This window comes from Nyctereutes procyonoides, unplaced genomic scaffold (genome assembly GCF_905146905.1).
Source record: "Nyctereutes procyonoides isolate TBG_1078 unplaced genomic scaffold, NYPRO_anot_genome, whole genome shotgun sequence".
Lineage (NCBI taxonomy): Eukaryota > Metazoa > Chordata > Mammalia > Carnivora > Canidae > Nyctereutes > Nyctereutes procyonoides.
The window spans coordinates 49,633,310-49,659,865 of NW_026575126.1; the positions used below are offsets into that span (position 1 = coordinate 49,633,310).

General features: G+C 52.2%; 1 protein-coding gene and 1 long non-coding RNA gene across 5 annotated transcripts in view; one reads left to right on the forward strand and one right to left on the reverse strand.

The window, feature by feature from the left end:
- Positions 1 to 989: 989 nt before the first annotated feature.
- The window catches only part of MYH11 (myosin heavy chain 11), a 117,419-nt gene continuing 91,852 nt past the window's right edge, over positions 990 to 26,556 (reverse strand). For 2 of the 4 annotated variants that reach the window (XM_055339713.1, XM_055339712.1), the window contains 22 exons: positions 25,385 to 25,516; positions 25,081 to 25,287; positions 24,018 to 24,155; positions 22,931 to 23,054; positions 21,986 to 22,157; positions 20,204 to 20,416; positions 18,686 to 18,830; positions 16,903 to 17,109; positions 15,433 to 15,537; positions 15,193 to 15,345; positions 14,733 to 14,981; positions 12,940 to 13,152; positions 12,385 to 12,597; positions 11,981 to 12,142; positions 11,506 to 11,634; positions 11,080 to 11,168; positions 10,524 to 10,647; positions 9,699 to 9,907; positions 8,693 to 8,801; positions 8,430 to 8,602; positions 4,746 to 4,784; positions 1,566 to 1,701 (listed from right to left, as the gene is read on the reverse strand). In XM_055339713.1, the coding sequence (XP_055195688.1) occupies positions 4,754 to 4,784; positions 8,430 to 8,602; positions 8,693 to 8,801; positions 9,699 to 9,907; positions 10,524 to 10,647; positions 11,080 to 11,168; positions 11,506 to 11,634; positions 11,981 to 12,142; positions 12,385 to 12,597; positions 12,940 to 13,152; positions 14,733 to 14,981; positions 15,193 to 15,345; positions 15,433 to 15,537; positions 16,903 to 17,109; positions 18,686 to 18,830; positions 20,204 to 20,416; positions 21,986 to 22,157; positions 22,931 to 23,054; positions 24,018 to 24,155; positions 25,081 to 25,287; positions 25,385 to 25,516 (3,297 nt within the window). In that variant the 3' untranslated portion in view covers positions 1,566 to 1,701; positions 4,746 to 4,753. Of the gene's footprint in view, positions 1,702 to 4,745; positions 4,785 to 8,429; positions 8,603 to 8,692; positions 8,802 to 9,698; positions 9,908 to 10,523; positions 10,648 to 11,079; positions 11,169 to 11,505; positions 11,635 to 11,980; positions 12,143 to 12,384; positions 12,598 to 12,939; positions 13,153 to 14,732; positions 14,982 to 15,192; positions 15,346 to 15,432; positions 15,538 to 16,902; positions 17,110 to 18,685; positions 18,831 to 20,203; positions 20,417 to 21,985; positions 22,158 to 22,930; positions 23,055 to 24,017; positions 24,156 to 25,080; positions 25,288 to 25,384; positions 25,517 to 26,556 lie in introns of all 4 variants that reach the window. The other 2 variants (XM_055339711.1, XM_055339710.1) reach the window with 1 other exon arrangement.
- On the forward strand, positions 17,116 to 17,439 carry LOC129519316 (uncharacterized). Its single transcript, XR_008666392.1, has 2 exons — positions 17,116 to 17,230; positions 17,332 to 17,439. It is a non-coding gene; the product is annotated as an uncharacterized LOC129519316 (long non-coding RNA).

Sequence of the window (26,556 nt, forward strand, 5' to 3'; positions counted from 1 at the left end):
TTTGCTCGTATGGTGGTGAAAAACTTGTTTTTTAACCAAGTAACTATGGAAAAAAAAAAAAAACAAACCTAAAACCGTCCTTTTAAAAAATGCCCCTTCAAGTCGGCTTCTTAGTGTGTTTGGGATATATTTGGGTTATTGCTCAGGGTGTATTCATATTTGGTCATTGGCTTGAGTTTTTCAGTTTGCATTGTTTCTTCTCAAATCTATTGGGCCTGTGGAGTCCGTACGCCGAACTGTTTTGTGTCAATTAGGACTTTTGCAAAGGATCTCTGTCTAGAACACTCAAGCTGAGGAAGGAAAAAACCCACAGTGTGGTTGTTGTATGGCCTCTGCAGCAAGAATGGTTTTTATATTTTTAAAGGGTTACTTAAAAGGAAGGAAAGGAAGGAAGGAGAACATGTGAGAGAGACCGTATGTAGCCTAAAACATTGACTCTCTGGCCTTTACAGAAAAAGTTTCCTGACCTGTGCTGGATGAAGTCTTGTGTTTTTTTTTTTTTGTTTGTTTGTTTGTTTGTTTGTTTTTTACTTTAAAATTCAAGCATGTTTTATATTCTTCACAGTATGTCTGTCTGTATGGGTTTGAATTGATAAGGACATGCTTCCCGGTCACATTCCTCTTTCCTGGGGCCTAGAGCTGCCCACCTCTGTTTGGAGAAGTCTCTTTACACAGACTCCTGTGACATCTCTACATGCTTCCTTCTTCCTTCTTTCTTTCTTTCTTTCTTTCTTTCTTTCTTTCTTTCTTTCTTTCTTTCTTTCTTTCTTTCTTTCTTTCTTTCTTTCTTTCTTTCTTTCTTTTTTTTTTTTTATGGCCAGCTTTGGGATCTCAGACAACTTATTTCACCTCCCCAGCCTTCAGTTTCCCCGTTTGTGAATGAAGAATAAGCTGATTTCACAGGGTCGTCGTAACAACTCAACGAGAATCCCCCCCCACCCCCCATTCTTTGACTCTAGAAAACAACAGAAAAGCTGACTGCATTCCAGTGATTTATAACCTTTTATTAGTGAGGGTGTCCTTAAGTACAATCGGGGTGCATATAAAACAGTGTAACATTCCTGCTCTTAACCCGCTGGAGCAGTGTCTCCTTTTTAATTCCTGTGACTACCGAAGGCACTTGGTCTCCGTGAACTGTGTGCGTCTGAGGTGTGTTAACCAGGAGGGGAAAAAACTCAAACGGGCCCACTCGACACATTGGAAGGGTACACAGGTTAGAGAATGACTTGGGAGTGGGAGGCGGCGGTGGCACCCACTTTGGTGATTTTTTTCCCCATGTCACGTACACTAAGTTGCCAGGGATCAGTTACTGTGGTTATATGTTTTCCCTAAAAACTCAAAATCTCTGCACGATTCACCGCTAGGGGGAGCGGGTGTGTCTGTGTTGCCTGTTGGGTTCTTCTCATTGGGTACGTCACTCAAAAGTTCCACTGATACCCCGGACTCAGGGCGGTGGTGTTTATATTCATCGTGAGAGGTGTCTGTGATGTTTGGAATTTGAAGACGGGTTTAGACAGTGCTAAGCAGAGTCCACTGGGTTTTGTTTTGTTCTGTTTGGAGCAAGTTGTTCATTCACTGGCTTTGGTTCCGTTGAAGTCGGCGTCGCGAGCATCCACTTCCTCATCAGAGCCATCTGCATTTTCAATAACTCGACGTCCTCCAGACCTTCTAGAGGGAACAAAAGCGGTCTCGTTTCCTCGCCTGTGGGATTGAAGAGAATATGTGTCTGTTGAGTACAGAGATCTCCCTTGAGATGGGGAGAGATTTTTCAAGGGGCAAAAAACACACGCAGACAAACTCAAATGAGATACAAATATTCAGGTTGAAGTCAAGCCCTGACCGGTCTCAAGGTACAGTAGCATTTCATCAGCTTGCATGGGGCGGGGGGGGGGGGGGAGTAGATTTTTCAATGTAAGACTATCTGCATTAAAAAAAAAAAATCTGGCTTGGTCATCTAATGACCCGTAGGATTCTGGTCTGATGGGGTCTTTATTTAGAAAAGAACTTTTTAAAAAAAGAGGTCAAGTGGGGGCTGACACGTTCCCGTGGGTTTATACATACTCTGTGGGGCCAGTATAAAGGGGAACATGTTCTCATGCTGTACTTCCTTGCCTTCAAAAGGTAAAAAGAAAGAGGGGAAGAGGTCTTAGGTTTTCAATTGGAAGGAAGTAGAAATGAACATAGGCGGTATTGAAGGAAAGAGGATGAACATAGGCAGTGTTGAAGGAAAGAGGTCATTGTGTGGATGCCAGAAGGATGTTCTTGGTTAAAGCAAGTCAGGGGCCCCTGCTTGTGTGGAGCAGAATTCTTGGTGTGAGTTCTCACAGTGCGGAGGTCTTACCTGATTTTTACTCACCATACAGGCACCATGCATGGCCTATAAAGAGGTGCTACAGTGAATATTTGTTAGATAAGACCTGTTAATCCAAGGGGTATTTTAGCTCTGGCTGGTAGGACACCCGTTTCTTTGCCTAAGGACTCCCATCTCTGGAGTACTGGATGCCCTGAGTTACTGCCAGGGCCTGCCCGGGGCACCTGAAGTGAGACTTTGCTTAGAAAAGCAGGCCGGCAGAAGGAGAAGTTGAATCCACCTGCATTCAACCTCCTCTGCTTGGAAGAAACATTTGCCATCTCTTCTGCAACCACACCAATAATTGTGTTGGGCTCCAGCCATCTGGTCCCGTTTGACCTGAATTGGAGGACAGATCTTAGCTCATTTTAGGAAGCCTAAGCGGAGTACAGACTTTCTGTGATGAAAATGACCTGCTTCGCCACCTGAAGTTACTGGACAGACAAGTCACAAGGGAGAGCCCCATTTCAGTGATTGATTGTTTAGTCAAAAGGGGCAGCTCAAGAGAAGTAAGATTAGAGGCATAAGCAAGGCCTAGAGTGTCCTGATCGCTCACTGAGGAGGGGAGTCTCAGCTTGAGCCTTTTGGGGTCCGAGGATGGGAGAAACATGGATGGTTTGGGAGAACCTGCCCAGGTTCAGAGTATGGTACTTTCTAAGGGGCAGCTATCAGGAAGGAATTCTCCCAAGTTGTAGCCACTCCCAGCTAAAGTCTCTGGCCGGCCTTACATCCAAGGGAAGCTTGGAGGTGCTCAGCGCCCTTAGAACTCACTGTCCATCACTCTGTCTCTCTCTTGAAGAGACCTTAAAAAGTATTCTTTAGCACTGTCCTAAGAACCTGGGTCCAGGAGAAGGGTCTCAGAGTACAGGATAGAAAAAGTGGCAGCTGATGCTTGCATGTCTCTCCTCCTGCTTCTACCCTCCTGGTTCAAAATTCCTGGGACAGCCTCGGGCTGGGAAACTGTCTCACCTACCATTCCAGGCTCCAGGCACTCTTTATCTCTTGGGACAGTCTGTATTTGGACGTTAAAGTTCAAGTGATAATGTGTTCCCTTGACCAAAGAGGTCAATCAAGCCCTGGGTCACCAGAAGCCCCCTGCTCGGCCCCTAGTCCCGAGAGCCTATCTGCCAGTGCAGGTGTCCTGCTTGAAGGAACTGGTTTCAAATCCAGGGCAAAGGTTGGCACTGTCTGCCTCACTCACAGGAAATAAGGGACCCCTCTAAAGATTGCCTGCAAGGGTCTGATCCTGGAGAATCTGGCTTCTATTCATGGGCTCAAAGAACTTGTGCAAGGCACCAGTAGTGTGCCAAGAATCCGCACAAGAGTATGAGCATTTGCTTTGCAAGACCTCAGTTCCCCCATCACCCAGGGGGTCCATCATTCCAGTCTGAGCTGGCAGGAGTGCTGCTCAGAAGCTGTGTCATAGAGGCTGAAAGTTCTCCTAAAGCTCCTGCCAATACCTCAGTCAGCTTAAGTATTTGGGTAGTGGCAGCAAAGCTGAGATTCTCCTACAGAGCAGAAGGGACACCGGCTGGGGCTCACTTGGCCTCTCAAAGATGAAAGGGACACCAGGCCACAGGGCCTAACTTCACGGGTGATGAAGCTCTTAGACTCCCAGACAAGTCAAGGCTTCTAAACTGTTTCTTGTCAAGGGCCCTGTGTTCTTTCTCGAGTGTTGGGTGTCCACTCCCCACTCTGAAAATGTGCCCACAAGACCTCTGGAAAAAGCTGTGCCAGGACCACGTGTGGCTCCAAGGTGACCAGTGTACACCCCCGCGTGCTGGAAATGCAGGTAGCAGGTAGGCCTTACTTCAGCCTCACGCAGCCCCAGCAGTTGTACAACGTGCAGCGAGAGCTCATTTCTTTCACAGACATGTTTGTGAAAAGCCCAGCTGCGGGGGGCGGGGGGGTGTGACAAGTTGCTGAGCTGTGGCTACCATGAACCTGTGCTCTGTGAATTCTGATGGGTGAGCCAGACCAGCCAGCTTGAAGCCATTCTCCGGAAATGGACCCAGACTGTGGAGCTGTCAGACACACAGTCAAGCATCCTAACAGTGTGAGAGAGGCCCTCTTGGGCAGGTAAAAACAATCCAGGTGATACACACGCAGCCTCCAAACACTTGTCAACACACGGTGACAAGGACACACTGGGTGCCATGTCAGATGCCAAGGCAGAAGTAAGGAAGGAAGATGGGTCAGGAGATGAAATCTTCTTCAGTTGATCTTGGCTGTGATGAAAGAGTTTTGACCTAAGATACCCATGCCTTCAGGTTTTGCGGCAATCTCATGGCAATTTGGGGGGACCAAAAAAGGGGGGAGAGGGAGGGCAGGGTAGCAGGAAAGAAGTGGACCCGAGTACAACATACATGAGCTGTGAAGCTAGAAGGCATGATACCTGGTGAGTCATTGCGGAGTTTCCTGGGGGAGGGGCCCTCTGAAACAGAGAGAGAGAGTCCCTGGTGGTTATCATCCTCAAACGAGAGGGAGTCCGTTTAAGTGTGTTTTTAATCATTAAAGGCATTCACTTCAATTAAGTCATTAAAGGCACTTAGAAGTCAACCTTGCAGTGAAGCACCCGATACCAAGAGCTCTTAGGCTGGCACATGTAAGCCACTGTTTCCACTGAAAAGCTCGTGTTGGAGATGACTGGCGTCATGGCAAGTGCTGGGTACAGCGGTCAGGCTTTAACGGGAGCGCATGTTGAGATTTACGTAGTCGGGAGAACTATGAAACTTGCTTTGCAATTCTTTGTCCGCTGAGAGCTGGCGAGGCTCGCCAACCTCATTCAAAGCTCGAGTGCTTGGCTTTAGGTTTTGCTTATAGACAAGACTCAGGAAGCAGAAAAGTTATGATCTGTCTGCACCACACCTTAATGTATGCTCATACTAAGACCATAAGGAGCCGCGTGTTCAATACTGGCCTATACGGCTTAAGAAGGGTGGTTTGTCTGGGGCAGAACCCACGGGGGATGTTCAGTGTGTGCCAAAAGGATCATTGGTCCTGAGAAAAGGGAGCAGTGACAGCTTAGGGGTGACGGAGCCAGAATGGCAGACTGCTTCCCCACTGCTCAGCCCATCGCCGAGGAGGTCTGCATGGTGAGAACAGCTCTCTTGCTGGCCATCCCCCTGGGGGTTGCTCCCAAGCCCCTGTTGGACCTGGGGGGTTATGTCTGGCTTCCATCCCCTCAGTAGGACCCACAGCCCCTCACCTTGCATGACCTGGGATCTGCTTCCCGAAGCCCTATACTCTGCACCAGCCCTTCTCTTCCTCATTCTGAAAGGGGTTTTGGCTTTCCCCTGATCTCATGCAGTGGATCTCAGAGTCTGGAGTCGATATGGCAGGTGGTTTCATGGTTCCTGGGCATGCCACTGGATAACTCAGTTGCACAGTGACAATATTCCCTTCCCGACTCTTTTTAAAATACATCAGATTATGTCAGAGACCGTCTTTTTGGTGCTAATATCTTCTCTCACTCCCTTGTTAACTGAAAAGTAGGCCCTCTGGTCCTAGTCCTCAATTTATAGCCACAGTAGCTAGAATTCATTATTGTTTTGTTTCCACTGTATTTTAATTTCGTTGTGACCTGTTAATGCTGGTGATGCTGGTTTAACAATACAGGGGTGGTAGATTTTAGTTGCAAATAGGTGTGTGTATGATTAGAACAGTTAATTTCAAAGACAACGTGAAGTCAACAATGGTACAGGGAGTGAGAGACTAAGGCAGAATGGTCAAGGGGGTATGACAACGAGGTTGGGGAAACATCATCTTTGACTCATTGACTGCAGGTTTGTGCCCAGCACCATCCCAGACACCGGGGATGAATAAACAGACAAAACCTCGGTGCTCACGGAGCCAGAGTGAAGGCTGCAAATGACATATGTAGACTAAATAGCAGGTTACATGGTGACAGATGGGTAGGAAAGAGGAGAGTGAGGGAGTGAGGTTGGAAGTTGTAAACAGGGTAACATGGATAAGTCAGTGCTTAAGGAAGGGAAGGAGGGATCCAGCTATGTGGAGAGCTGGAGGAAGGGCATTTGAAGCAGAGGGAACCACCAGTGCAAAGGCCCCGAGGCAACATCTGTAGAATTGGAGGGCTTATTTAGGAGGCAGTGGACAGAGATCATTAGGGCCTAGTGGAACCAACCAGCATAAAGATGATGCTTTCAATCTGAATGAGGTGGAAGCCATTGGATAGTTTCAAGCAAAGGCAGGTTGTGACTCACCTCCATTTAAAAAGGATCCCTCTGGCTACTGTGTTGAGAACAGACTATAAAGGCACAGACACACAGAGGCCCCTGAGGAAGCTGTGAAAGTTATCTAGATGGTAGGAGAAGGTGGCTTGAACCAGGATGGCAAGGAGCACTTGGATTCTGGATGTACGATATTTTTAAGGGAAAGTTGACCAGATTCTCTGACAGACTGGGTGTGAGGTATAAGGGAAAGGGAAGAAATAAAGTATGACCACAGGATCGTGGCCTGCGTTAATGACCGCTTTATCATTCCAGTTGCTCAGCTGGAGAAGTCTGTGAGAGAAGCTTGTTTAGGGGTGAAGGGATTCAGTCAGGCCTCAAGATCTGAGCTGCCCGTGAGGCATTGAGGGGGGGGAATGGCTCACAGGTCTGGGATTCCAGGAAGAAATCTGGGCTGGAGATAGAAACTAGGAAGTCACTTGCCGTGGGTGGAATTCAAAGCCACCAGGCTGGTTGAGATCACCTAGGGAGTGAGCAGAGATGGAGATGAAGAGAGACCAAGATGGTGCCCCGGGACAGGCCAGCAGCAAGCCGGCCTGGAGATGAGGTACCAGCAGAGGAGACGAGGAAAGCCAGAAAAGTAGGAAGCCAACCAGCTGAGGGGAGTGCTGGGAAGCCCAAGACATTCTGCAACTGAGTCTGGTGAGACCTGCACACTGACCATTAGGGTTTTGTGGTAAAGGGGAAGCGGGGATGAGGCTCAGAGGTTTCCTCAGCTCATGGAATGACTCCGTTGAGGGAAGATGTTGCAAAGGAGAGAAAGGTAAGAATTTCTGGAACAACGTACTTGAGTGAAACAGAGGTTACGTCTAGCAGAGGTGTTGGCCGGAGCTGGTGCTAGACCGTCCAGCCTGGAACTGGGGACAGAGAAGAAATGAGTGCAGGTGTCGGGAGGTAGTTCGATGGGGAAATGGGAGCTGGTAAGGATGGGCAGGGGGGAGAAAGTCTGGGGAGAAGGGGAAAAGCAGAGGCCCAAGAGAGTGGGAGGATGAGGGGAGCCTGAGGTCCAGGCAGCACTGGTGGGGTCCACCCCACGTGGCCGTAGAGAACAGAACACCCCGCAGGAGATGGCAGTGCGCTTGTCTGCTTTTCTCAAACCGCTCTGAGCAGCAGAAAGTAGGAAGGGTGATTTAATTTGGGTTGTGTTTTAACAAACTAAAGAAGGCAGCAGGCAGATGACTCGATGCTTGAGGGGCAAGTTAGAGCCAGTGGTAGAGCCCGTGGAAGGATTGCGGAGGGGAGACAGTCAAGGATGGGACTCAGCTCCAGGCCTGGAGGTGCAGGTGTGTGGGAGAGAAAATCTAACCCCCGTTAGGGCAGAGGTTCTCGACCACAGGCATCTGCACTCCCAGGGGAATTGGGCAACATCTGGAGACATTTTTGGCTGGGACAGTCCAGAGCGTGCCACCACTGCATTCAGTGCGGAGAGGCCGGGGATGCTGCTCAACATCCAACAATGCACAGGCCAGCTCTTGTGACCAAGAACGATCAAGCCCCAAACAGCAATGGTGATGAGAGACCCTCAGGGTAGACCAAGGAGCGGAAGAGAGAGTCCAGAAAAGGGGCTCCGGAGAGAAGGGACGTGTATGGCTTCAGGTGGTGGGGGTTTATCTCCTCCTCCTCCTCCTCCTCCTCCTCACCTGACCATGGGAGGGGAAGGATAGCAGTCCTTAAAACACTGGAGGGAGGATTGGCGCCCCAGATGGGTGCCTGGCCCACACTGGTGCTGCGGGAGTCGGAGCCTCAGAAAGGAGCGGCGCATCGGGGAAAGGGAGCCCTTGCATCTATGAAGAAATTCGGTGGGGGCACGTCAGGCCGGCGAGCCTTACCTGAGCTTGCTCTTGAGCGCATTCACCTCGCGGCCCATGGCCTCGTTGCTCTCCGTGGCTTCATCCAGCTCCCGCTGCAGCTTCCTGCGGTTGGCGTTGATGCGCTGGGACTCCTCCTCCGCCTCCTCCAACTGCCTCTTGAGTTGCTTGACCTTCGCGTTTCCTTTCTCTGCCTGTCAGGGAGAGGTCTGAGGGTCAGGGCAGGGGTTGGGGGCACCGCTGGGGTCCCTGCAGGGCTGGGAGAGGCCCGGGAGCCGGGTCACCTGCTCCTTGTATTGCTCTGCCATCTTGCGCTCGTCCTCCACCTGCAGCAGGACCTCCTTTAGCTTCTTGTCCTTCTGCTTCAGCGACTTGGCGGTCGCCTGCTTCTCTCTGCACACACACAGGGGGTACGGATGGCTTCCCGTGCCATTGGTGTGGAGACCTGAGCAGCATCTCACCCACCGAGGGCTCTTTTCCCGAGGCCCAAGTCAGGGCTCATCCCCCAAATCACATAAAGCACTGTATTTGGCCATAAAAAGGAATGTAGTACTGACACCTGCTCCGACACACGTGGACATTGAGGACATGCCCAGTGAAAGAGGCCAGTCACACAAAAAGGCCCATTTATAGGAAACATCCAGAATAGACCACAGAAACGCAAAGTAGATCAGCGGTTCCTGAGGGCGGGGAGAGACAGAGGGTGATGGCAAAGGGGCACAGGGTCTTACTGAGGTGACGAAAATGTTCCGTGGTTGAGTATGGAGAGGGTGCCCCTCCCTGCGAATATACTAAAACCCATTGAGCTGAACACTAACTGGCTGAATGCTAGGGTAGGCGAGTTACATAAAGCCACTACCAAAATAAAAAGAATGGGTCGGAACCTGGACAGTCTGATGTGACAAAGGTGCCGTGACCGTACTTTCTCAGTAAGATGAGAAGCGTTACCATACTTGCTTGTGCTGCACGGGTTGCTGATTTGGACTCTTTGTGGAGCCCTTAACATGACATCCTGCAAAAACGCAGGCCAAGGGGAGCTTGGCTGGCTGCCCCCACCCCCTCGCCCCCAGAGGAGGCCCTGCTACTCAGTGCTATTGGTAGGGGCCTCCTCCGGGCCAGGCCCACCTCCCTCCGGTGTCCACACGCAGGTCTCCCAGCACTCCTGCAGTGTGGGTACCGCTTGGCTTCTTTCCCAGCCAGAACGGATGCCCTGAGAGCTCTCCAAGTGACCCCTGCCCGCCACTCACTATCAGGCAGGCAGGGTGTCTTTGGAGCCCAGGCCCCACCTACCTGGCCTCCTGCTCGACCTGCTCCTCCAGTTGTGCGATCTTGGCCTCCAGCGCCGCAATGGTGGATTTGAACTTGGACTTGACTGCCCCCTCCATCTCCTGCAGCTTGCTCCGGAGCTCCTTGTTCTGCCGCTCGAGCTGCTGCCTTGCACTCTCGTTCTTCTGGGCTGCGCTGCGTTCCGTGGCCAGCTCGTTGTTGAGCTGCTCGGCCTGGGGAGGATGGTGAAGGGCATGAGGTGGAGGGCACAGAAGCCTGGGGTGGCCTGCTGAGGTGACAGTCTTCTCCTGCTGCCCCCCAGCCTTCTTTGGATTCTGCATGTCCCCTTGGAGCTGGAGAACCCAGGAGCCCTCCCCACCTCCTCCAGCCACCAGCTCCTTTCTGGGCGCAGCTCAAGAGGTGGTGTCCCAGTGCCACCCAGGCTCCCCGTCTCCAGGTCACACGGTGGGTCCCCAGCACCTGTCACGGAGCTGGGACTCAGTGATGTCACTGAGCGCTCACCAGTGTAAGGCCAGGGTCTGGGGCTAGGGACAGAGCAAGAAGTAGACCCCCGAGGCCCTTCCTCTAGACACACATCATCTGCTGGAGGGGCCAGACATACACTGGCCACCTGATGAGACACTGCAGGCTGGCATGACGTGCTGTGACAACGGTGCTGCGTAACTGTGAGAGGGGCAGCCAGCAGATGTGCTGGACCCCTGCTCCCGCTCCCCTCCACCCCCACCCAGGCCTGGCACACAGAAGCCTGCAGTACATGTCACTGGACCAGTGCTGGGCTTCTTACAGGGTGGAGCCCAGCTCCGGTGCCTGCCCCGCTCCTGCCCCCACCTGCTGTGTGGCCTTCCGCACGCGGTCGCTCATGGACTCCATGTTGCCTTGCTCTTCCTCCAGCTCCTCCTCCAGCTGTGCAATCCGGGCCTCCAGGCGACGCTTCTCGTCCTGAAGTGTATTCCTAAGGGAAGTGCAGCCACGTCTGGTACTCCGGCCTCCAAGTTTAGAAGATTCCCTCTCCTTGGAGGAGTGATGCCTTAGAGTTGCCCTCATTTATAGCAGGAAACGGAGGCCCAGAGACTTGTCCAAAGTCACAGAGCTGGGAAGCAGGGAGCCAGGACTCCTATCTGGTTGGTATCGGCAGAGCCATGCCTGGTGCAAAGACCAGCTCTCTCCTCTCTGATGTCCCCAGCTGCTCCCGCCCAGCCCCAGCCCCACCAAGCTGTTCGTTCAGAATGAATGAAAACGGCCACACACTCAAATGGGGTCTGAAGACCTCCAGACTCCTATGACAAGCTCAGCTGGTTACTGTCATCTTCAGCATTAAAATAGGGGCCCCAGGAGGCTCTCCCATGAGCTGCCTCTCCCTGCTCCTCCCTGCGTGGCTCCATACCTTCCCGAGACACTGCTGGCCAACTCCTCGGCCAGTTCCTCCTTCTCCAAGTCGGCCTGTTTGCGAGCCCTCTCAGCTGCAGCTAGATCCTGGACGATGGGGGTAGGAGGAAGGACACTTGTTATCTACCATGGAAGGGCTGAGCCCCACCCAAAAACCCACCTGCTCCTATCACCAGGCCCCCAGCAGTTTCTATGACCACTCTTGAAAGTGGCTGTGACTTCTCTGAGCCCGGGGGAGGCCCTGCCTCTACACCAGAGGAGGAAAATCCTGTCTTTCTCTCCTCGTCTCTCCCTGGCCTTACTGCGGGGGTCCACCTACGTGGAATGCTGGATGAGGGAAAGAAATCTGTGGGTGCACACACTAGGATGCCAGGGGCTCCTATCATGATACCCCCATCTGAGCCTCTCAGCGAGAGGGCTTTACCTCCTGGAGCTGCATGAGGTCTGCTTCTAAGCTCTTCGCTTTCTTCTCATTCTCTTTGGCGGTGGCAAAGATCTCGTCTCTGGAGGCACGGGCATCTTCCAGCTCCCTTTGGAAGTCCTTCATCTGAGCCTGCACGAGTCAACAGGAAGGACAAGCTAAGATGTCCTTACTTGCCAGATTATGCCAACCCCTAGGATTTTCCACAATTAACCACAAAGAAATCCCTGTTGCATGAGCATTGCCCACAACCTTGCACAGCCAGGTTGCTGTCTGGGGGCACATTCTGGATGGCAGTGGAGATGTGGTCTGAGGGTGAAGGCCAAATGCCTGGTAACGGTGGCTAACCCAGGGTAGGAAACAGCACCCAAGTGATGAACTGTGGTGGGAAACCACCAGCTAGTAGGCCCTGGTGCTGCCACCGGGAGGGAGCCATGCCCTCCTTCCACCTGTGCCCTGCATTCAGGGCATCACCCACCTGCAGTTTGCGAAGCTGCTTGATGGCTTCTTCCCTGCCTTTGATGGCCGAGTCGGCCTGCAGCTCCAGGTCTTTCAGATCGCCTTCTAGCTTCTTCTTGGCCGCAGCTGCCAGGGCACGTTGCTTTCTCTCATCTTCCAGTTCTGTCTCATATTCGTGAAGCTGAGCGAGGAGGGGAGATGTGCGCTGCTGGGCTGACCTGTCCCATGGGGAGGCCCTCTCCCCACCTCAGCCAGTGTTCAACAAGCTCCCAGGTATGCACAATCCCCTGCAAGGTGGGTCTGCTCCTCCCCAGATTGCAGGGGAGAAAACCAAGTCTCCCTTGGGCCAGGAGGTGGTGGTGGAAGGAAACTGGCTCTACCTACCTCCCTGTCCCCGCTTTTCCCTGACCTGATCCAGATTACCTGCCTCTGGAGCTGCCTCCTCTTCTCTTCGTTCTGTTCATCGCGGGCCTGGAGGTCCCGCTCAAACTGGCCCTTGAGGGCCTGCATGTTGACCTCGAGCCGCAGCTTGGCATCTTCTGTAGCCTGCAGCTCGTCTTCCAGCTCCTCCAGCTGGGTCTTCATCTCCTCCATCTGGGTTTCCAGGGCCCGCTTGGACTTCTCCAGTTCATGGACCTTTCACATGAGAGTTGGCTTCATGAAGGTGGTCCGGCAACCCACAGTGACAGGAAGCTCATTCAGGTCAGAGAGGTGGCTTGTTGCCACCCACAGGATGCATGGCCAGGAATCAAGACCAGAGCCTTTCCTTTGGGAACCCTGGACTCAGCCCCCCATGCAAACCGCTGTTCCTAACCAGCCCCCATGTGTGACAGTCAGAGGGAAGCCTTCATTCCCGATCGTTTCACATCAAAGAGGCACAGAGCCAGCCCCCCTCATCCCACCCCCATGAACTGGTAAATAGTGGGAACGGTGGGTTGGTGAAACATAAACAAGCCAGGACAATGAAGAGGGACTTACGTTCTTGCCCACATCATCCTTGGAGCTAACCAGATCCTCCATCTCGGCCTTGAGCATTTTGTTGGTCCTCTCAAGTTCCTCTTTGGCTTCTAGGGCCTCCTCGAGGGCTCGCGCCAGGGACAAGGCCTTGGTCTCCTTTTCCCTGGCTTCTGCCTCCGCTCTGTCCCTTTCATCCGCGTATTTGGAAGAGATGCTTTTCTCCTCAGCCAACAACTGTAACACAACAAAAGCCCCAGAGGTGATACCCAAAGGCATACCCAAAGTTTGGCCTTCATGTCATTGCAAATATGGGCTAGAAGCATTGTGTCCTGCTAAATTTATTCAGGGGCAGGTCTAAGTAATTAAGGTATCTATGGAGAGAGTTAATAATAAGCTTGCTTCTGACTTCCAGGTCAGCCTTAGGCAGAGCCAGCATCTGCCCAGCCTCTGTGCTTGGAAATCACTTGTGCCTCCCGTGTTGGTTAGAACACACTACTACTACTGAGGTCAGAGTGACACTTAATCCCACCAGGAGCCAATAATTGTTTTTGTTTTTTCATGGCCACTCAACGCCGGCTCTCTAAAGCGCTCTGTGAGCTGGAGTAGGGAAAGGGTGAGTGTGTGGATGGAACTGCGCGCGCCCCCCCCCCACACACACACTTATTCCTCTGCTTGGAGGGACGATTCAAAGAACACACTGTCCTGATGTTAACCTCATCTGCAGAGAGCTCAGCATATTATACACTGAAACATCCAAAAACCAGATTTCTAGAAGTCACCAGAGACAGGTTAGTAATAGGGGCCCCCTAAATAGCACAGTTGCCACAGAATCCTACACAATAGGTGACAGGAAAATAAAAAACGTGATCTCAGGCCTTCAAACTGAGAACAGAGCAGCAGAATGGAAGCAGTGAGGACAGGCTGACCGCACCAAGACGGAAACTGGAAGAGCCTGCACGTCACCTAGAAGCCTGGTACTCTGGGCCCCCATGCCTCTGGCGCTGGCCTAGCACAATCCCCAAATTGATTTTTAGGACAGTCCCCAAGTCACTTGCAAACCAAATGACATTTGCTAGATTTAGATTTGAGTAACATATACAAAGTTGGTATTTAGGGGTTTAGGCCACACAGGTATGTGCATTTATCAGCACTCAAGAGAGTGTACGCTGAAGATTTCTGCATTTCCACATAAATTTTTACCTCACAAGAAGCAAAATTGTATTTTAAACGAGAACTCTAGCTGACTCTAGCTGATAGTGTTGAGGTATGGAGGGGGAGGGCTGTAATTTGCTTTGAAATGCATCCAAAAGATAAGATGCCATTGACAGCTGCAGTTTATCCTTATAAATAAACATGTAATAAAGCATGTTTGGTAAAACACTGATGATCGAATCCAGGTGTTGCCTGTTTCATGCTTTGAGCGTCGCACTGTGCTAGAAATTCTCCAAAATGAAATGTTAGGGGAACGTGGTTATCTAAAGGGTGGAAACACTAAATTACTTGGAATATTCAGGAGGTACTCAATAAATACTTGCTGAGTAAATAAAATAAGTCTCATTCCAGGGCTAGAAACTAAGGCATTGGTGGAGTCTCGGGCGAGCATCACGGTGGGGGGCACCTGGCAGTTAGGCCCGGGCATTGCCGCCGTCCTTGAGCCTCACATTTTAGGGTCACCCAAGGCAAGCTAGCTTTCCATAGCTGCCAGCACAGCAGGGGCTGGGGTGCAGGCACACAGCAGCCACACCGGCTGCCTCACAGACCCACCGACCCCAGCCCATGTCCTCGAACACAGTGGCCCACCCTCCAGCCCTTACCTGATCGAACTTCTTCTGCTTCTTTTCCAGGTTGGACACCAGTTGCCGCTGGTTGTCCAAATCGACGACCAGGTCGTCCAGCTCCTGCTGAAGCCTGTTCTTGGTCTTTTCCAGTTTGTCATAAGCAGCTGCCTTCTCTTCGTACTGCTGGGTGAGGCCTTCGATTTCCTTCTGGAACTTCTTCTTGCCCTCTTCCAAGGCTTCCACGGTGCTGGCAAAGTCCTGCAGCTTCTTCTTCGAATCGGAGAGCTAAAACGGCAGTGCCCAGGGTCTGGTGAGAGGAGGGCCATTGGGTGATTCCCATCCCCTACCCCCACCCTGGGAAGAGACCGCTTTCTCCTCGTTGGAGACATTCAACATCAGGGGGAGCCAGTGAGCCAGTGCTCTACTGGAGCACAGCCGAGCTCCTGATGGGCCCTCGCGGCTTAGACCGAGAAAAGCAAGGACACACAGCCAGCACCTGGATGTTCAGAGTCGAGATGTGGCGCTCCAGGTTCTGCTTGGCTTCCATCTCCTCGTCCAGCTGGTCCTGCAGGCTGTTCCTCTCATCCTCCAGCTGGCGCAACTTGGTGGACACGTTGAGTTTCTGCCGAGTTTCTTCTTGAAGCAGTTCCTACAAAAGGACACACAGAAGTCCCAGGGGCCCACACGCAGGAAGCTCCTACCCCGGGTCCCTCTGGGTGGGCGGCAGGATACCCACCTGAGTGTCCTGGAGCTGGGACCCAAGGGACGCCACATCCTTGGCCAGTTTTATGGCCTTCCCCTCAGCCTCATTGAGCATCCCTGTGACACTCTCCACTTCGTTCTGAGGATGCCAAGAGACTGTGGTTAGAACCTCCAGAGCGGGACCCTTATTAAGCTAGAGAAGCCCTCTTAACTCACATGATAGGTCTTGTGGGAATACACTGATTGAGAAATACCCGAGCCATGATGGGGCTGATCACGGCAGTTCCGTGGCTCCCACAGAAAGTGTGTCACCTACAAGTTGGGATGCCTGGTTCTAAGAACCTCTTAGAGCCCCAAACTCGTATTGCACTCTGTTCCCACCAAATAGATCCTGGGTCCTTGCCAAGGTTGGCAAAAATGAAACAGCAGGTTCGAGAGCCCGACACAGAGCTGCTCTGGACTCACCTACTCCCTAACGTTGGAGAAGAGGATACATACGGCACCTCCGCTTCCAGGGGCCCTTTTACCACCACCTTCTTCCTCACCCCTTACTCTTTGCCCTTTCATTGGCCCCATGGCCAAAACCAGAGATGCAGGAGCAGGTCCTTTTGGAGGTATCAGCCTACCATCCGTCCTCTTCCCACTTACAATGAGGATATAAATGATCTTGACTCTACTCCTCTAGGACATCGCTTATGTTAGGATAGCAGAACCCCTGCTCTCCACTGCTTGTGGGGAAAAAATCCTATTTAATGCTCCCCTTGCCCCCTTGTCCCAGACTGTAAGCACATTAAATATTTATCGAAAGTCTGCCTGTATTCCATGAGTGGAAGTCAGGCCAGATGTCTCGTCAAAGCTACGTAAGACCAAAGACAAACAGACCTTGTGATTGCTCATCTTAAAAACTATCAATGGCTTCTTGTCACTCAGAGTAAAGACAAATGTACATATAATAGGACCTGGAGGACCCTGTGTCACCCGGCCACAACCTACCTCTCTAGTCCCACTTTATACCATGTTTCCCCTGCAGCTCAGCATTCTAGCTCTACTTCTGTGATCTCTCCTAATTTCCCACTTACCCCTGGGCCCTTGCACGTGCTGTTCCCTCTCCCTGCTAGACTTCTACTTATCTCAGACTGTACCTCCTTCTCAGTGAAGCCTTTCCCGACTCCTCCTCCCGCAGGCCAGGCCCCTTGTTACCTACCCTTACTACATCATTTTACATTCATTCATGGGATTATAAATGCCTTTCCCTCCCTCAGGTCGGAGTTCTGTCGGGGCAGGGGCAGGGCCTGTGTCTTTCTTGCTGTTATATCTTAGCTTGGCCTGCAGCAGATACTCCGATACTTGTTGAATGAGCAGATGAAGGACTCTACAGACTGGAGCATGCAACAAGAGGACCACCAACTTGCTTTTCAGCAAGAGAGACTTCAGTTAGCTGGGAAGAGCTTCGGCCCCCACGGAGCTGGGACCAGGGGGGATGCTTGCTGTGTTGCCGCCTCACCTGCAGCTTGTGGACCTTGTCATTGAGCTCGGCCCGGGCCCGCTCCCCATCGCTACACTTGGACTGCAGCTCCTGCAGCTGCACCTCCAGCTTCTTCTTCTTGTGTTCCACCTCCTGCTTTGCCTGGTTCAGGACCCGCAGCTCACCGGCCAGGTCTGCGTTCTCCTTCTCCAGTGTCTGCTTATTCTTGTCCAGGTTGGCCTTGGCCTGGCCAAACAAACAGAGGGGAAGGAAAGCATCACAGCTCTGACCAGGAAAGCATTTTGAGATGGGAGCCCACATTACCTGGCACACCGCTTGCTACTGTTTCCCCCAACCCCTCCATCAGGTAGGTTCCAGGGACTCAGACTTGTCCCCACAGGGGAGGAACATGGCAACGTGGCGGACACACAGCCACCACAAGACTTTCTGTATTCTGTTTTTCTCAAGCTCAAGGTGACAAACCAGCGTTCCACGAGCTACATCCAACCTGCTGTCACATCCTGTTTGACCTATTCTTGGTTGCCAACATTTTAATAAAGAAATGTTACATAGAAATCTGAACTCCAGCTATTTTTTTAAATTTCATGTTCTAGATCATGACAGGTGATGGTTATACAAAAAAGCATAGATCTATCAAAATTAAACTATACAGTTAAAACTGGTGAGGTATACAGGTAAAAATGCATATACGTCAACAATTCTGACTTTTAAAAAACAAGAGGAGCATCATACTCAGTGGGGAAAAAACTGAGGAAAGACCTCCCCGAAAGGCAGGAACAAGACAAGGTTGTCCATTCTCACCACTTTCATTCAACAAAGTACTGGAGGGGGAAATGCATTTTGTAGGTACAATTAGCAAAATCTTATTCGTCCAGAATACATAAAGTATTAGCAAAATGTCAAAGGCTAGTATTCAGATCCCATTTGACAAGAGGACACAAACAAGTGTCCTTTTATTCATCAGGAGGGTGAGGGGGGCTCTCTCGGCACTCCGCTCTTCCAAGAGCAGTCCTAAGACTGCTTGTATGAGGCTGGAAGACAGGGCCTGGAGATATGCATGTTAGCAAGGCCACAGGGGAAATGAAATGAATTAGTGTTTGTAAAGCAATGAGACAGTATCTAGCACACAGTTGGGGCTACAGAAGGGATGGCTGCCATTATTTTAATGTGCAGGAAATTTTCAGATTCTGATAGAAGTAGCCATAAACCAGCTCACCTGAAGGTGCTCACTACATCACCTCCTGAAAGAATATTCACCTTGGCCAGTGACAGAAACAAATGCAAACTCCAACAATTTTTAGGTAATGCTACCCCCATTTAGTCTAGCTTCGGGGGGAATATCTAGAAAGTGCAGGGATGTGGGAAGCCATAGCACCGAGGGTGATGGAGGTGATTCAGATCTTTAGGGATACAACCCGGACGTCACAAGCTAGGAAGTTCACCCCACATGGAGCCTGCTTCTCCCTCTGCCTCTCTGTGTGTCTCTTATGAACAAATAAAATCTTTTTAAAAAATGTATTTACGTTAGAGAGAGAGAGCCTGCAAGAGAGAACATGAGCAGGGAGGAGGGGCAGAGGGAGAGAGAGAAGCAGACTCCCCACTGAGCAGGGAGCCCGATGCGGGACTCGATCCCAGGACCCCGGGATCATGACCTGAGCTGGAGGTAGACGTTTAACCCACTGAGCCACCCAGGCACCCCGCTGTTTATCTGTCTGGGTCACACAGACCCTGATATGTAGCTATTTGAAGCTGCGTGCACGTCGCTGTTTTGCGTGTGGTCCCCAAAAAGATGACGACGTACCCTCTTGAACTGCTCCAGCTGCTCGGTGAGTTCCTCCACTGCCTGTGTGTGCTTCTGCCTCATTTCCTGGACCTGGGCCTCATGGGACCGGGTCTCCTCATCCAAGGCCTTCTTTAGCACCGTCACCTCCTGCTCCCTCTTGGCCCTGGACAGAAAGAACACAGTGGATGGCCATTGAGGGGAGAATGGGGCTCCCCTCAGACAGCGCTGTGCAGAGGAACAAGAGCTCTCCCAGGACCCAGCACTGAAGTCTCCATCCACCACCAGCCCTCCCTGGCTGGGTGACCTCGGCTGAGTCACCTGACCTCTCTGGACCTGGGATCTCCTCAGCTGCAAAATGAGGAGCATGTGACCGCCCAGAAACTCTTAAGACCAGCAAAAAAAAAAAAAAAAAAAAAAAAAGTAGTATTAGCTCTTATTTATTGAGCACCTACTATGTGCCAGGCTCTGACCTAAGTTCTTCATGTACATCACCTCATATAACCTTCAGGGTAACCCTCAGAGGCACATATATTAATTTTTCCAATTTTACAGATGAGAAATCTAAGGCTAAGGGTAGGCAGTCTGCCCACGTTGGCACAACCACCACGTGACAGAGCCAGAATCTGAACCCACGTGGTCAGGTGTTTAAACACTGCACTGGGCTTTCCTGGATCATGGGCCAGGTGGGAAGGGAGCAGAATATCGTGCTGGCTTCTAAGCACAGGTAAGGGATGTGACACAAAACCCAAAGTGTAGGTAATCAGTCTCAGCATTAGCATCGCACCTGATGCCAGATGCACTCAAAATGCATTTGTATAGGGACACCTGGGGGGTACAGTGGTTGAGCACCTGCCTCCGGCTCAGAGCATGATCCCAGAGTCCTGGGATCGAGTCCCACATTGGGCTCCCTGCAGGGAGCCTGCTTCTCCCTCTGCCTGTGTCTCTGCCTCTCTCTGTGTATCTCTCATGAATAACTAAAGTCTTAAAAAAATACATTTGTATATGCGTTGAGTGAATCAGCGACCTACTTTCACTAAGGTCAGCATGCATTATCTAGCAGGTGACCAGTTTTTGTTGGGGGACGGGTTGTGTGTTTGTGTTGGGGTGCTTTTTTGTTGTTGCTGCTGGTGTCCGTTAGCCTCCAAGAATCCAACAAATGTTGGATCCAACCAATGTTTTTTTACAACATTTATCACAAAAATCCCACACACACTCTTGGAGACTGGAACCTGGAGAATTATTTACACACATAGACACACACACGACAAGGATAGGAAGGAATACCCCAAAACATCAGCCGTGTTGGGACTAAGGATGATGCTTTTGGTGTCTACGTTTCTATAGCTTTGAAATGGTCCTACTACCATGATGCAAAATAAGATGAGACAGGACTGTGCCTCTCTTAAAGAGGGTCACTGTAGGGCCTGAGCAAGCCAGGGGTTCAGGATGTGCCTGGGGGTTGCCCCTTCTCCACCGGCCACCCCATCGTGCAGTGGGGCAGGGGGAGCCGCTGGGCTCCACGGGCCGGCCTCCCACCTGAGCTCCTGCTGGGTGGCCGTGCTGTCCAGCGTGTCCTCCAGCTCCGTCTTCAGCGCTTCCAGCTCCTCCCCCAGGTCCCGCTTCTGCTTCTCGGCCTTGTTTCTCGCGGCCCGTTCTGAGTCCAGGTCCTCCTGGAGGTCTGAGATGTGACCCTCCAGCTCCCGGATCTTCTTCAGAGCATTGTTCTTCTGAGCAATTTCATCATCGAGCCTGCCGGGGACAGATCACCAGAGTGAAGACCCCCGGAGACCTCAGAATGCGGCCAAAAATTGCTTCCTGGGACCAGTTACCACAGACATCAAAACAAGTCCCACCCATGTCCCCGAGACACAGTGGACCGCTTCTTGCTAGGCTGGGACTGCTTGCAGATTGGGACCTGTGTGATGTCAAAAAATAGATTGTGGAGTGTGTGTGTGTGTGTGTGTGTGTGTGTGTGTGTGTGAATGCAAAGCATGATCCCAGACGAGCCAGGTGCCCAGTTCACACCAGGAGCTTAATAGAGACTTTGTGAACACTGGACAGTTGTTTCTCCTCAGCAGCTATTTGTTTTCCTTTCTTCCTTTTGCTCAAACAGTGGCATGGAGCCTGCTCCAGGTTCCATGTAAAGCACTTGGCCAGGTGTTGCTTGGAGAGAGATTAAAACCAGGGCCCCCAGTGTGGGGGACGCAGTGACTGTGGGGTCAAGGTGGGGGATGAGAAGCATTGTCTGAATGGCCTGGTGTGCATTAGGAATCTCATGGAAACAGCTCCCTCCTGACGCACGGTGGAGCTGGCCTCTTGCTTTGCTGTGATGGATGGAAAGGGAACAGCATGAAAGAGGGCCCAGAGGCAAGATTCCTCAGGACAGGGGGAGGTGAGCACCCAGGTTGTACTGAGTTTGGGAATGGGGAGAACTAAGAGAGAACCCTAAATGGTCGGGTTAGGGTCAGGCTGCGCAGGCGGGAAGCTGGCCTTCCCTGCACAGACCAGCAAGGTCTTCCACGCGGGTTCACAACGCAGGTGATGGCTCTGGCCCATCACCCTAGCGCCGTCCTGCAGCACACACTGGAGGAGGAGCTGGCAGGGGGATTGGTCAGAAAGTTCTGGGGCTGAGACCCCAGCTCTGCCTCCAAAACACGGTGTGATGGTCACATGTTCCCTCACCTCGCCCCACACACCACTTCCTGCCCAGTGACACGGAGATCACAGCAGTGTACCTAGCCAGTGCGTGTGAAGACACTGCCTGGGAAGAGCCTGGCACACAGTGAACAGGAAAGTCACCACCGTAGCTGCTGGATTCTCGGTGCGAGCCCGTTAGCGTGAACCCAGCCGGGAGCTGGGGGGAAGGCAAACCGGGTGGTGCAGGGACAGGTTTCGAAGGGCCCGTGGGGTGTGAGGGCTGCTGCAGCCCGGGGGTGGGCGGAGAGCCAGCAGCAGAGTAAAGGGGAGACTGGCATTCACAAAAAAGACCCTCCGAAGGAGGGGCAGGAGGGTCGTCCCGGCCTCAGGCAGGTGGTGCTTGAGAGGCCAGTGGAACGGACTCCGTGTGTAAGTGTAGACAAGGGAAGGCCTGGACATGGAGAGGCAGGCATGGAGGAGGTGGAGGGGAGACGCAGAGAGAAGCTGAGCTTGCGGGGAAGAGAAGAAAGTCACCGGCACGGCTCTGGAGACACAAGCAAGACAGGGGAGGCACCCAGCAGGACGGAGGCCTGCCTGGAGGAGGAGGAAGGTGGGGCCCGCTCTGGTCCGGCGGGAGCCCACGGGACACACGAACACACACAGCGTGTTCAGCCGGGCTACCTGCCCAGGGCCGCCTGCAGCTCCTCCTCCTTCTTGGCCAGCTGCATCTTGAGCTCTGCGATCTGGGCCTGCAGGTCAGCTATCTGCTCGTGGAAGTCACTCGCCTCCCCTTCCAGCTTCCGCTTCAGCTTCTCCAGCTCCTGCCGGCTCTTCTCCTCCTTCTTCAGCCGCACTGCGACGAAGCCAGGGCCCCTCAGCAGGTGGAGACCACCAGAAAGGCGCCCGGAGGACAAGCCTTCCTGCTCCGGCAATTCACATACACACACGCTCATGAACACACACACTCATGAACACATGCACAAACACACACATGCATGAACACACGCATGAACACATAATAACACACATGCACGAACACATGAACACAAACACATACATGCATGAACACACATGAACACACAGTAACATGCATGCGTGAACGAACATGAACACACACAAACATGAACACACAATAACATACACTTATGAACACAATAACACATACACGCACGAACACAAACACATACAAACATGAACACACATGGACACAAACACACATGAACACATACTCACACTCATGAACACAAGCACAATAGCACATACGTGCACAAACACACAAGCACAAAAACACGTACATGCGCGAACACGCATGGACACGAACACACAATAACATATACATGCACGAACACACATGAACACACATAACACATACATGAATGAATACACATGAACACAAACGTGAACACACACACATGCACACACAGCCCTACAGGGAACAGTTGCAGCCCAGACCACTATCTTTTTTTTTTTTTTTCCCAGACCACCATCTTGTGGGAGAAAGCCAGTGCTGATGAAAAGCACCTCCGTTATGACAGGTGTGTTGGCTGCAGGAGCCTAGAGAGGCTCAGATTTGCTCTCTCATTTTAAAACACCCATCTAACACCCTCCTCAGGGTAGCCAGCTTACCTTCCAGTTCTGAAATCATAGATTCATGCTTATTTTTTAGCTTGGTAAGATTCTTGGCCTTTTCTTCCTCCTCTGCAAGATTTGTTGTTAAGTCACTAATCCTCTCTTCGAGGAGTTTTCGCTCCTTTTAGGGGAAAGAAAAAGAAACATCGGTGATTTTTTTTTCTTTTTCCTTTTCTCTGGGATCTACATTGCATTTTTTAGTCATTTCTAGAAAAACAGTTGGAAAGAAAAACCTGCATGAACACCAAATACAACCTCTAGTTTCAAAAGGATAAAGAGGAGTTCCTTGATGGTTATTCCTTAAAACCCAACTATGTGGGACGCCTGGGTGGCTCAGTGGTTGAGCATCTGCCTTTGGCCCAGGGCATGATCCCGGAGTTCCAGGATTGAGTCCCGCATGGGGCTCCCTGCATGGAGCCTGCTTCTCCCTCTGCCTGTGTCTCTGCCTCTCTCTGTGTGTCTCTCATGAATATATAAAGTCTTAAAAAAAAACCCAACTATGTCCCATCTCATGTGACCTCTGCCCCTCACACTTCATGTTCCAAGCAACCGTGCCCTCGTCTCTCTCTGCCACATGCTAGCTCTTCCCTGCCTCAGGGCCTTTACACAGAGAGGACCATCTGCTGGGCTGCTTCTTCACCCCCTTTCCAACTACTCTTCATTCTTCAGGTTTCCTCATCATTGTCACCTTCTCCAGGAAGCCTTCCCTGAATACCTCACTTCCATCCCCTAATGATCTATTTTTATAGATGGTAAATGCAATCTTCAGAACCCTGACTGTGATGGTCATTAATGGGTAGGTGTAGGATTATCTATCCTGCTTCCCTAGAGTATGAGCCCCACCAGGGCAGGGCCCACTTTCACCACACATGCCCTGCACCCCAAACAGGGCCTGGCTCACAGAGGTACCTGGCTGACCTGTAGCTCAGAGAACTACAGGGAGCCTGAACCCAGTGGGGCTGCCTGGTGGCTACCACCCAGGGTGACCTAATCACCCCGGGTGTCGTAAGGACTTGCCCAGTTTGGGCTTGGAGCCCTTAACTCTGTGGTCCTGCCATGTTAACCCAGACACGGCCCCACTCACTTTTGACAGCTTATTGTTCTGGTCATCCATGACCAGAATATCGTCCTCCAGTTTCTTGATCTTGGCCTCAGCCGTGACCTTCTCGAGCTGTAGCTTCTGCCTCGCGGCTTCCTCCTCCTCTAGCTGTTCTTCTAGGTCCTTTGTGGGGGAGAGAAAAGAATCACAAGCCTCACTCCCAGCGGGGTTCCTCCCTTGGAGCTTGGGGACCGACCCACGCAGAGGCCGGGCCTCAGGGCCCCGTGCTCTGCGTTCTCCTTTGCACTAGAAACAAAAGGTTTGGGAAACCACTGGCCTCATGGAGCCTCAGTCTCTCCATCCATCAAATGGGGAGAGTCAATTCCGTGGTGGTTTCAAAATGTGTCCGTGAATTCTCTGGTACCCCTCCCTTCGAGAAGCAGAGGCTAATTCCTCTCCCCATCAGTGCGGGCTGCACCCAGGACATGCTTCTAATAAGATCGGGAGGAAGCATTGGAGTGTAACCTCCGAGATGAGGCTATGAGAGGCATTGTGGCCTCCTTTCCTGTTACCTCTTGTGATTCGTCCCCCCACCCTGGGGGAAGCCAACCAGCCACCGTGTAGCTCTAAGGAGAAGCCAGCCACCCAGCCCTGCCCCAGGGAGAAACTGAGGCATCTTGACTGCAGTCATGGGAGCAGGCCACACAGACACAGGTCCTTCAGCCCTGGGGTCGCACCCCGACTGCATCCCCGGGACAGACTCCAGGCCAGAACCTCCCAGTGGCTGAACTGCTCCGAGGTTCCTGACCGTATGACGTCATGCTTTGTTATTCCAAGCTGCTAAGTTCTGGGGCCTTTTTGGTCCTGCGAGGACAGCCAACTAATGCCACCGCCCCTCAGCCGGGGCTGCTAGGGGGAGAAAAGGTGTTTGCACACGGAGGGCAGGAGAAGGGAGCTGCCCAGGGGACCCGCGTTCAAGGCTGTGCCGGTCCTCTCCAAACTGCACCCCCCGGGGGGGAGGGCCATACAGGACCACGCGCACCTTTAGGCCTGCAGCGGGGGTCCAGTGACACGGCGCCCAGCGAGGGCAGCCCCTGCAGGGCCTTACCAGCATCTGCTGGGCCATCTTCTTCTTCTCGGCCTGCAGCTGCTGGCCTCGGTCTTCCTCCTCCTCCAGGCGGGCCTCCATCTCGTGCAGGATCTCCTCCAGTTCCTGCTTCTTAGCCGCCAGGCGGACCCGCATCTCCTCGGCCTCAGCGTACAGCTCCGTCTCTGCCTGCAGCTGCTCCTGGAGCAGGTTCTTCTCCTCAGCCAGCTGCACGTGGGGAGCAGGGAGGTGGCCCGTGAGCCCCGCGGGGACACGTGTGCTCCCCCCCGCCCCGCATGGCCCCCGCCAGGCTCCAGCCTGCTACCTGTGTGTGCTTCTGCTCCAGCTCCTTGAGCTCGTTCTCTGCCTTCTGCTGCCGCTCCTTGGTCTTTTGCAGCTCATCCTCCTTGGCCTGCATCTCCTCCTCCTGCCGTGTTACCTGCAGCAGGGGCTTCACCTGCGGACACATGGTCAGCCGTCACTTGCTTTCGTGGCACAAGGAAGAGGTAAGCTCTCCTAGCAGCTTCGATCCGTGGTTCCCAACTAGGGGCCATCCCACACCAAGGGGACACTTGGGAATTTCTGGGGACGGTTTGGGCTGTCCCAACAAGGGCAGGGGGATGCCACCAACACCTAGTGGGCCCAGGCCAGGGATGCCACTGCATGCTCTAGAATGCACGGGACAGCCCCCACAACCAGGGATTATCCATCCCAAAATACCAGGAGTGCTGAGGTTGAGAAACCGTAAATCAGAACCGAAAAAAAAGGTGCACAGTGTAAAGGAAAAAAGTCTCTCCTTCTCCCACTTTGTCCTTTTCCCAGAGAGAGAAATTATGCTGACGAACTGGCGTGTTCCAAGGAGAAAAGGGAGAGAAAAATCCATCACGTTCTACACCCCCCATCAAGGTCATTACACGCATCGTTGGCATTTCCCGCCAGTCTTTTCTCCTACATGCTTAAGAAATACGGCCGAGATCACGTTGTCCAATTTAATATGTCGCTCCCATTAGTTAAAACCACAAGATAACTACTGCCCCATGCTGCCCTGTCAGCTTCACAACTTTGTTTTTGGATCGCTGCCATTTCTGCGGACTGGAAGTGGTGAGAGAGGGCCTCCCTCCCCGCCTTGCTCCCGGCTTAGGGGGAAAGCTCATAGGTTTTTCCCAATGAGGATGATGTCAGCTGTGTGTTTTTCATAGCAGGCCTTTATGATGTGGAGGTACGTTCCTTCTAAACCTACTCTTCTGGGTCGCCTGGGGGGCTCAGTAGCTGAGCATCTGCCTTTGGCTCAGGGCGCGATCCTGGAGTCCCGGGATCGAGTCCCGCATCGGGCTCCCTGCAGGGAGCCTGCTTCTCCCTCTGCCTGTGTCTCTGCCTCTCTCTCTGTGTGTCTCATGAATAAAACAAACAAGCAACACAAAACAAAACCTACTCTTCTGAGGGCTTTTCGATAGCCATCATTTTTAAGAGCTTAAAATTCTCTCATGGATGGATGAG